This window comes from Osmerus eperlanus, chromosome 1 (assembly GCF_963692335.1).
Source record: "Osmerus eperlanus chromosome 1, fOsmEpe2.1, whole genome shotgun sequence".
Lineage (NCBI taxonomy): Eukaryota > Metazoa > Chordata > Actinopteri > Osmeriformes > Osmeridae > Osmerus > Osmerus eperlanus.
The window spans coordinates 11,504,169-11,514,726 of NC_085018.1; the positions used below are offsets into that span (position 1 = coordinate 11,504,169).

The 10,558-nt window shown below is 44.0% G+C and overlaps 2 protein-coding genes and 1 long non-coding RNA gene across 4 annotated transcripts; 1 reads left to right on the plus strand and 2 right to left on the minus strand.

The window, feature by feature from the left end:
• Nucleotides 1-12: 12 nt before the first annotated feature.
• rab43 (RAB43, member RAS oncogene family) lies at nucleotides 13-3,071 on the minus strand. Its single transcript, XM_062459778.1, has 3 exons — nucleotides 2,647-3,071; nucleotides 1,661-1,844; nucleotides 13-1,533 (listed from the first exon to the last, which is right to left on the minus strand). Exons 1-3 carry the CDS (start codon nucleotides 2,833-2,835, stop codon nucleotides 1,280-1,282), a joined length of 627 nt encoding a protein of 208 aa, XP_062315762.1. The 5' UTR covers nucleotides 2,836-3,071; the 3' UTR covers nucleotides 13-1,279.
• On the plus strand, nucleotides 2,863-3,795 carry LOC134019183 (uncharacterized). Of its 2 annotated transcripts, XR_009929979.1 has the most exons (4): nucleotides 2,901-2,994; nucleotides 3,214-3,234; nucleotides 3,373-3,514; nucleotides 3,669-3,795. It is a non-coding gene; the product is annotated as an uncharacterized LOC134019183 (long non-coding RNA). The 2 variants fall into 2 exon arrangements; XR_009929980.1 differs by lacking the exon at nucleotides 3,214-3,234 and having other exon boundaries at nucleotides 2,863-2,994.
• On the minus strand, nucleotides 3,281-7,408 carry LOC134019177 (neuronal acetylcholine receptor subunit alpha-2-like). The gene is made up of 8 exons (XM_062459790.1): nucleotides 6,814-7,408; nucleotides 5,984-6,135; nucleotides 5,838-5,882; nucleotides 5,649-5,758; nucleotides 4,501-5,416; nucleotides 4,136-4,390; nucleotides 3,649-3,876; nucleotides 3,281-3,502 (listed from the first exon to the last, which is right to left on the minus strand). The coding sequence occupies exons 1-8, from the start codon at nucleotides 6,887-6,889 to the stop codon at nucleotides 3,377-3,379; spliced, it is 1,908 nt and encodes a 635-aa protein (XP_062315774.1). The 5' UTR covers nucleotides 6,890-7,408; the 3' UTR covers nucleotides 3,281-3,376.
• Between the last annotated feature and the right edge of the window lie 3,150 nt (nucleotides 7,409-10,558).

A 10,558-nucleotide genomic window follows, 5' to 3' on the forward strand; every position in this document is an offset into this window, starting at 1 on the left:
ATAAGACTTAAATTCTCCCAAAATGGCATTTAATTCAATATGAACAGATCATTCTGAGCATTATGTCTCAAGATAGAAAGATTAAAAACAACATTCACTGACAAAAGCATCTGTTTGATATGAAGACCTGTGATAAAATTGCATAGTAACACATTATTTGACCCACCCCCCTCGGATAAATTATTTTTTGAATTTAGATTTAAAATCTTGTTGAACAATTAAATAACTTTGAAAACCTTGTACTAAGATAACTTGCCGCATGTGGTTCACAAGATATGGTGAAAAGAGAAAGGCACTCATCTTGGTCATATTATAAACAACTATCCCTTAGATACATTCACAAATGTTCACATCTCAAATAAGTATTCATACGATAACAATAAGAGTAAAGATTATATGACTTCACACAAACATACATATATAAATCATGACAAATAGTTCCTGATACTTCCTGATATTTGTTTTATAAAATTGGAAATACAACGGCAGGCCTTCACTCTGATCACTAAATTCAGGTGAGTGTTTGAAGTGTGATGCTAGTTTGTCAACAGCACTTTACTCCATCTTAGACCCACTATTTAGTCAGGACACTCCCTCCATTAGACTAAGGTAACACAGCGGCCGAAACTGTCCTTTTCAAAGAGAGAAATTGTGATCCTGAAATGGCACTTCGGAATCCCAATTTCATGTGCAAAAACACCACTTGAACAATTCTCATTCTCATACGCAAAAACTGCATAACTTAAAACCAGGAGAGTTAAGAGAAACAACTGTGCAAATAATTTCCCAAAGCCTATTGTATTTACCCTGACCTCTTCAAGCACTAACTTTATTATCCTGGTATAGCCCATACTAGCCAGGATTAGACAGGCTAATCTCTGAAGTCATCTAGCACAATCATACCGCTCTCCACATACAAGTCACGGTCCATACAAAATAGGCTTGTCACTAAAAACAGGCTGGTAGGCGGAGCACACCGGGGTTGGGTCGCTCCACACTATCTTCCCTGTGCGGTTGTTCTAAAATTATAGAAAAGTGTTGCTCAATAACAACAGTCACATGCATAATCCTCTGCTAAAGGACAGCTACTGCTACATCACCTCAAACGTATCTACCAACTGCTACCTATCAATCGCCAAAAATGAGCCTGATTGAACCACTCAAATACAAGTGAAACCCTTCATTCTGTTCAATCACCCGCTTGATTTTCACCACAAACGCCCTTCGGAATGGCACCAACCTGTGTGGCTCCATCGGAAAAAAAACTTTCTAGAACACATTAGCAGCCACAACCCCAGCCGTCAACAGAGACATCCTTGCTGTTCAGTTTAAAACTGTCAGTCACGTTCTCATTAAACATGGGGCCCCCGTGTCTGAGGATGAGCTCAGCGGCCATCTTGGCGAAGGCCTCGTCCACGTTGCTGGAGTCTTTGGCGGACGTCTCAATGGCACTGATGAACTCCAGCTGGTGGGCCATGGTCTGGGCGTCCTCATAAGGCACCTCGCGCAAGTCAGTCAGGTCCGATTTATTACCTGTGAAGCGACAAGTCAATAACCTGTGTCAGAACGGTCGAGTTCTTTGGAGAAGAGAGTAACTAAGATATAACTATACACTCACATGTAAGGGGTTGGCGAATGGGTTACAAATGTACAGACTAACCAATAAGAAGTGGCACAATGTTGGAACCTCCGTATTTCTTCACGTCTTCCATCCATTTGGGCACCGCCAGGAAAGAGGCCTTTCTGGTGACGTCGTAGGTGATGATGGCGCCATTGGTGCTGCGATAGTAGCTCTGGGTGATGGTGCGGAAGCGCTCCTGTCCTGCAGTGTCCCAGATCTGCAACTGAGATAGAAACACAGAACATAAGGGTCAAGTAAAAGAGAGCCACTGCTTTTGTTGGTATAGGGTCACTGGTTAGAATGACAGGAACTGATAACAGAAACTCTTTGAAAATCTATCAATCTATCTATTTGTCATGTAGGCCTACATAACGATCATGTGTTGATGCATGGCTCTTCCTTTGGAGTCAATACTTTTTTTTTTAAGATTTGAGAATGAAATAGGCCAAGGCCTAATCATAATACCACAAACCAAACTATGAACCCGTCATGGTCTGGAAAACATGTCCTTACAACACATTGGTATTAACATTAATCAACGTTGTTGTCCTAAAAACACATCAGTCCATGGCTAACGCTGAACACAATCACCCCAAACGGTCACGTCATTGATAAAAAAGTGCTGATGTGTGTTGACCAGGCCATGGACAGCAAGGCATCTAGAGGATTCCTAAGAGAATAGCCTGCATTAATAAGTAACACATTTAGTCAACTTGAGTGGTCCCACGTTCACATTTAATACGTTCTAGTGAACCCTTAACACGTCACATCCTAATAAAAACGCGACATCTCAACATTTTGACATATTGCTGATTTGGGGGAAAAAAGCAAAACATAGCCTATAAGGGATCATTAGCCTATGATCTTGTATATGAAATATTGTCCGCTTGTACGCGTACAGACTGGCTAGTAGCTGTACAGGAAGCTATTTTGACAACACTGCATGATGACATCAAACATTTTGTTTACTTGGATTATTGTGAAACAAATAGCCTATTACATAATAATCATCCAAGCCCACGAACCTTTACTCTCTTTCCTTGAATTTCCATGGTCTTCATGGTAAAGTCCACTCCAATTGTGTTTCCTTGTCTTTCGATAAATATACCAGTCTTAAAACGTTGAACCACGCAAGTTTTGCCAACACCGACATCTCCCACTAAAACTATTTTGAATACGAAGTCATAATTATCTTCACATTCTAGTAATGACATCGTCGCTATTAGCTGGCGATGGTCCTTGATTGTTCGGATAACGGTACAATTATATAAATAGCATGAATGTTTTGCTCACAAAGCCTGATTTGAGAACTGACGTGGAAAGTCGGCACCTGCGAAATTGCCAACGCGGAAGGGAAGAGCAATCCTGTTTAGGTATCCTGGCTGCGCCTGATTCCAATGTTTTTGTGTTGTCATTCGATCAGGTTACATTACATTTACACAAAGTGATGAATTACAAGTAACTAAAATGCCTTTGCAATTTTGTCCATTTAATACGATTACTTATAGAATGATTGAATTTGTACTGAAGCTGATCTGGTCTACTTCACACATTTCAACACATGTTCTTGCATCACATGTGGCTACTTAAAGGGAATTACACAAGAGACACAAGTAATTTCAACTTAGGTTTTATCATCACACTACTTTGTGACTTTATGAATATGAGTACACTAGAAACCAAGGCTACTTTGCTGAACTGAACATTTCTGTTGAGTCATATTCTGGCTTCCTCTTCTCTGTGTTATATAGGCTACTAGATCATTCCAGCAAGCCAGGCTGGGAGGAAGAGGCCTACAGTTCCCAGAATGCACACCAAGATGAACATCCAAAGGAAGATGCGGTCCATTACCATGGCTACATACTTCCACTCCTGTTTCACCTGCAAAGCAAGGTAAATAAAAAATACTTTTCCAGAGGAAAAAGTTTACATGGTCCATTCAGTGAGAATATGGCAGTTTTAAGCTAAGGCATTCAAACTCCATTCAAATGGCAAAACCAACTGGTTACCAAACAAAAAAGACTTACGGAGAAGTCAATGTCCTCAGCTCGGAGGTGGTCAGCGATGTACTGAACCCCATCTACGGCCATTTTCATGGAGGGTGAGAGGGAAAGAAGTCGCAGGTCTCTGGAGCTGCAGGCGCCTGCAGTCTGGGCTGGCTCATTCTGGGCTGGGTGGTGCTTACTCAGGACTGGACAGCTACGCCTCCTCCTCTCCTTCTGTGACTGGCATGGGAACTGAACCGGTGGCTTACACTGGGTCCCGCCAGTAATATACAGTAAATACAGTTAACAGGTAAATACAGTAAATACAGTTAACAGGAAATGTGTGTGCGATCGTATTAATTTGCAAAGAAACTTAACATACACACAGAGTACACACATAGCACACACACACACACACACAGAGCACACACACACACACACATAGCACACACACACACACACAGAGAGCACACACACACACACATAGCACACACACACACATAGCACACACAGACATTCATACTGTCACCTTTGAGGCCTCCTCATGCAGGCAGCAGTACTGGATGCTGCGGGAGCGACAGCGATCACTGCTCTGGGGCCTCTCCCCCAGACCGTACTGCACACTGAGGGAGCGCATCTTAAGCCGGGCCTGCTGCTGCTGACCCCTGGCCAGGGGCTGGGGGGGCCGGAGATGGGGAGGAGACCCACCTGTTTGTGACGCTGGTTCCTCCAGGAGGACAGAGTACTGGCTGGGGGATCGGACCACCGACGGCCTCCGCTGGGGCTACAGGAGAACAGCACAGTGTTACCTCTCAACCGCTTCAAAGTCAATTCCCGGAGGGCAGACTTTCCCTCTAGTTTCGAGCTCTAACCTTTGAGCTCCAGGCTACCTACCAACGGTGGTGGTGTGGGCAGGGAGCCTTCAGTGGGTCGACCTTGGGAGAGAGATGGTGAGCGGGCAAGTTGGTTTAGGATGTTAAGGGTGCCATGGGGAGAGGTAGGGCTCAGCTCCGCCTCGACCTCGGCCTCAACGCTCGCCCAGAGGGTGGGGGCGCTGGCCCTCTTTTGCCTCACCTCCCCCTGCCGCTTGCGGTCGTCCCTGATCCCGAGCGGCCGCTGAATGCACAGGAAGCGAGGGACCAGCTCCAGGAAGACGGTGCGGACCCAGCGGGGCATGGTGTGCGTGCGCCGCGAGCGGTGGTGCACGTTGAGCACGAAGATGGTAATCATGATGGAGAGCGTGACGAAGATCATGGTGAAGAGCAGGTACTCCCCGATGAGGGGGATGACGAGCGAGGTGGACGGGATGATCTCGGTGATGAGGAGGAGGAACACGGTGAGGGAGAGGAGGACGGAGATGCAGAGGGTGACCTTCTCCCCGCAGTCGGAGGGCAGGTAGAAGACCAGCACGGTGAGGAAGGAGATGAGCAGGCAGGGGACGATCAGGTTGATGGTATAGAACAGAGGCAGCCTCCGGATCAGGAAGGAGTAGGTGATGTCCGAGTAGGTCTCGGCGCAGCACTCGTACTTCTTGATGTTGTAGTGGCCCACGGCGCTGACGAGGACCCACTCGCCGCTCTCCCAGTAGTCCTGCTGGTCCACGTCGCTGGCCATGCTGACCAGGTCGATCTTGGCGCGGTCGTACGTCCACGAGCCGAACTTCATGGTGCAGTTCTGCTGGTCGAAGGGGAAGAAGGTGACGTCCATGGAGCAGGAGGACTTGTAGATGGCCGGGGGCGTCCACTTGATCCAGCCGTCATGGTACAGGTGGGCTTTGGTCAGGTGGGTCACGGCAAAGTCCCCGTCTGCACTGTGGAGGAGAGAAAGGACTAGGAAAATCAGAACCAACGTTGATGAGAAGCCAAGCCGAGAAAGTCGAGGGTAGATTTGCTTCCCCCACCTCTTAGTGTCAGCTGTTCTCATTTCCACAAATGTAATTATTCTTTTAGAAGGCCCAGTGAAATGCAACACTCGTGGTTCTCATTTTCATGGTTATTCAGTAAAGGTCAGTACTGTATGTATGTGCATGATGAGGAGCCTACTTGTTGTAGAGAACAATGTCGGGCCTCCAGATGATCTGGGACGGGATCCTGATGGATGTGACGTTCTCATACTCCCTGGGGTTCCACCTGAGCTTGTAGTCGTACCACTCCTGGAGGAACCACACCACCATTTTACAACATCGCAACAAACTCCGCCGCCGATGACTTGAGGTAGGAACAGCAACTCACTTGTTTCACCCAGACATTGGTGGTCATCATTTGATTCTTCTCGTCCTAAAATGAACCAAAACAAAGAAGACGGACTCAGTCGGAATGCGCGGTGGAGTGCTGGCGTCACACGGCAGAGCGAAGCGTCGACAATGAAGGGCCTTTACCACGTCGATAAGCTGAGCGATGGACAAGCCGAAGCGAACCCTCACTGCGTCAGACGTGTTGGCCACAGGCCGCGCCAGCTTGTTGTAGCGACCAAAGAGAGTCTTCAGGAGGCGGTCCTCCGCCTGAGCCCTGGCCCTGGGGTGGCAGCTCACTGGAGGAGGAGGGGGAGAAGAAGAGGAGGAGCAGGGGGAGGAAGAGGAGAAGATATACATAGTGGTGGCATTGAATACATTATGGTCTAAGAGTTATTGTTATTCTTCACTGATCTGATTAGTTCCAAAAAAGGAGGACAGGCCATTCAACTGCGTTCTACCTCACTGAAAAGCAGTGGATCAACAGTATTCTAAAGGGAGTATTTATCTTGTGAGTTTTTATTTATCCCATTTTCTCTGTCACTGGCTCATTTAATATTCAATATCTACATTTGATTTTCTTTCTCTTTGTCTTGAAATGAACTTGAATGATATACTTTAGACAAACACTTCCATCCCCCTTTTCATTCATAATGTGACTACAACGCAGAGTAACTGCTGAGACAAAGGGCACAGTGTATCTTGATGATACATAATGCGCTGATTCCAAAAACACGTGACACTGTGTTTCATATAAATACATGATCGTTGAAATCGAAAAACGGTTTCATGTGCTTCCATGGTTTGTCTGATATCCACAATGTGTGCATCGACAACCCTTCGGGTTGTACGCGCATACCTTTTCCTTACAGAGGAGCACAAATGGAATGAACGCCTCTTACAAATTCCTTTTATGTACAAAAAACAATACCATTATGAAAGCAACAAGCCTGTGTCTATGAAGAGCTGAAGCTTACCTTGAAGAGGAAGAAGAAAGAAAGAAGAAAAAATCACAATTCTCAAAATACTGGAGCGAAAGAAAATAAACATCATGTTTTCCTTTACTTCTTTGATCAACTTGATCTTGCCCAGATGATAAAATATTTAAGGAACTCTTTTATGACTTGTAAATATGTTTTTCTTAGTTCGTGTAGGGCTTGATCCCCATGTTCTCTGTATAATATTTCACATATACCAGACAGTCACATTGATTTTCAATTTGCCCTACTCTTCATCCTGAAGGATTGGAAGCTGGGATCAAAGCTGCTGGAAGCCCAAGCATGGGCTGTCGTCTTATCTTCAGAATGCACTCTTGAATTCAGTCTAAGGCTTCCCTTTTCACATGATTTGTGGACCATGAAAAAAGAAAAGAATTCCTGAGGTCAAACAGAACTCCCGTCTTCATCTCCCTCTCGTCCTTTGTGTCATCATCGCTACCCAAGCCTCACTCTGTGTCCTCCCTCATCTCCAGTGGGCTATGGAGAGGACAGCTTTACTCTGCTCTTCGCTGCCTTTCAGTCTTTCAACACAAAGATAAACACAAGCAGTCTATCTCTCTATCTGTCTCTTACTCTCCACTCTCTGGACTCGGGACACTCTCAGCCCCAAGGCACCTGAGACCTAGACTAGTCTCTCTCTCTCTCTCTCTCTCTCTCTCTCTCTCTCTCTCTCTCTCTCTCTCTCTCTCTCTCTCTCTCTCTCTCTCTCTCTCACTCTCTCTGTCTCTCTCTCTCTGTCTCTCTCTCTCCCTCTCTCTGATGGATAATGGGGAGATGCACTCTAACTCATCACCAATAGAAAAGAGAGTGTGAGAGATGCACTCATTTGAGTTTGAAGCGAGAGAGATTTTTCGACGTCCTCAAGTGGTTATGTCAAGGATTCTGGAGGACACAAACAGCACAAGCTTTTCGTCACCCTGCTCAGAAGGGTGTCTGTGAGAACGATTACGGAAAGCTGAGGCAGACTTGGTCGACCTGTGTCATGGCACCTCTGTTTCGTGACCCTCCAGGTTTAGAGTGTGAAGATGTTCATCTCTCTGGTTCTTCATCCTTGGCGACACAGGGGACAAGTGAACAGGGACTGGAGACAGTGGAATAGGAGACAGGAGACACAGGGACAGGTTACATGGAGACATAGAGTAGGACACAAGGAAACAGAAGACAGTATACTCTTACGTTACTGTAGATGCTCTCAAGAAATAATACAAAATGTATTACCTCCCCTTGTACAACGATGTCCGTATGTTCTACCATGCAAACATGATCCACTTCAAATGTCAAGGCAATGTTCTGTCCACATATGAGCAGACGTGCTGTGACTCACCAACGTCACGGCTAGTGCTGAGGTGGAAGGTGGTCAAGTAGAATAATGTCCTGAGAGAGAAAAAAATCATTAGTGCTTGTTCATAGAAAAACCCAGAAAGCATGCCCAACCCTGGGGAGGCCTAGGCCAGCAGAGCAGAAAACAAAATATCGATGAATCCTCTTGGTGCTGCTAGGGCATACTGTATGGGGACAAACATATGTAACCAGGACAGAAAGCAATGTCTCCTACGTGACAAGACTTTCTGAACTCTCTAACCCGAAGCCAAAGAAGAGGCTGTTTCTTTTTTTTAATAAATAAATATACACAGACAAATCTCTCCATAAGATGTAAGACAGAAATAGTCATAAACCTGTGGTTTCAGGACAACGAGGCTTTCCTACTGTTGAGACCCATTGAAAAGGTATTTCCATCACATTCTTCTTGCTTCTAGAACACAGACTTGAGCTGCTACAAGGTATTGTTTGGGTCTATTTATGCTTCACTGCAAACTGCGTAAAAAAATCCCTTTAAGACCATGTTACTGTGGAAGAGAGCGAGAGACAGTGAGATAGAGAGCGAAAGAGAGAAAGAGAACTAGAGAGAGAAAGAGAACTAGAGACAGATAGAGCAAGAACGAGAACGAAATAGAAAGGAAGAAAGGAAGAAGCAAAAACTAAATAGAATGTTTGAGTAATACTAGTGTGTGTGTGTGTGTGTGTTCACACACTTCAGGAGACGTGTCTGGTGAGGTTGACAGACGACCAGAGTGGACCTGTTGGCAGCTAAAATAGTCTTTTATCAATGTACTTGGCCTTATGGATAGTTTATGATGCTGCTTGTTAATAGAAAAACCTTGTCTAATCTTCTAATGAAGCTTGCTTAAATGTTTGTTAGTTGAGTTTAACGACTGCCCCCTTGTGAGCAAGCAGGCACACGACATGTAAATGCTTTCCGTTCATTTACATTTCGATCAAAACGCACAATCAATTCAAATTGAGGCCAAGCATATTATGATATACAAAGTTTATTATACAGTCTTACTACACATTTTTGCTACATAATAAGTAAAAGCTATAGGCCTATTCATGGCATACAGTGATTCAAAACATGCTGGCAAACACTGGTTTAGACAGCAAAAAAATTCAAATGTTTACCATGGATGAAGTCATAGCACTGTAAACAAAGATTTCATATTTTTGGAATGTGTAAAGTATATCACAGACCTTCTGTGAAAGTAATTCTTCCAGTTCAAGTAAGCTGAAATGCACAATAAGTGTAAATTGCTGTCTGTCGTACAGTGCATGTTTGGCATGAGACAACTCTAAAAAACAAAACCAACTTAAGGCTTGTAGGCATCGCAACATGCAAGTGCTGTGAAATATTGCTCTACTCCCCTATAATCTCAACCTTCCTCTGACCTTTTTTCTTTTTTTCTTTTTTTACTGGCTGTACCTATAGCGCATGCTGTCAGTGGGCTAACTGGGACAACTATAACAGCTGGAGTTAGACAGCATTCAAGAGTACATTCACAAGCATGGTGTGTGTTCAGAAGAGATATGCAGCATGGAACCATGGATAACAAAACACATAAAAGACATCCATAATGTTGGATAAAGCCAATGCTCAATGGATGGGAAAATGAACTTGAAGGCAGCTGTGATGAAATTCAAATCAAAACAAAAGGTGCAATGGTGGTGCAATGGCTCTTTTAGCTTGAATATAACCATGGTATGTTGCTCTCCAGTAGGATTCTGGATGTCTGATGGGTTACTGTGCAATGGAATACATTTTGTACCAACATTTTTGGTACAAAGTAAACAAACAAAATTAAGGCTGCTGCTAAGTATTTCTGCTTGCACGGGCAGCTAATTTCCTGTGTTAATTAAATTAAATAAACATGTAAACACATAAAAACATGGATCAATAACAACTAAATACTTAAAAAATTATACAAATTGAAGTGAGCGTGTACTTATTTGTCAGTTGGAAGTATAAATAAAAGAAGCATTTTGTGGATATACGAATATTGTGTGTATAGAATATGTACAATCTCTAGCAATTTGTGTATGTAGTTTAGTGGGAAAATTGTATTTATACATGTTGATGCAGAGAAACCTTAAAGGGTTGTGCACAGGAACATCAACAACCCAAAAAATAGTGCACATAGTCTTTGATTATGACATGTTCCATATACATCCAACAGGGTCCATATACACTCAATGTTCTTTGACATGTTACATTCCATTGACATATCAGAAACCCCATATTCGCTTAGATACAATTTCATAAGTTGTGGTGAATTGCTTCCTGTCACTGTGCAGCACAGTACAGCGTGACGGGTCAAAAATCTCATTACTGTGAGACACTGTACTTACACATTTCAGAACACAGAAACAAACATCAGATTATCAAAATAAT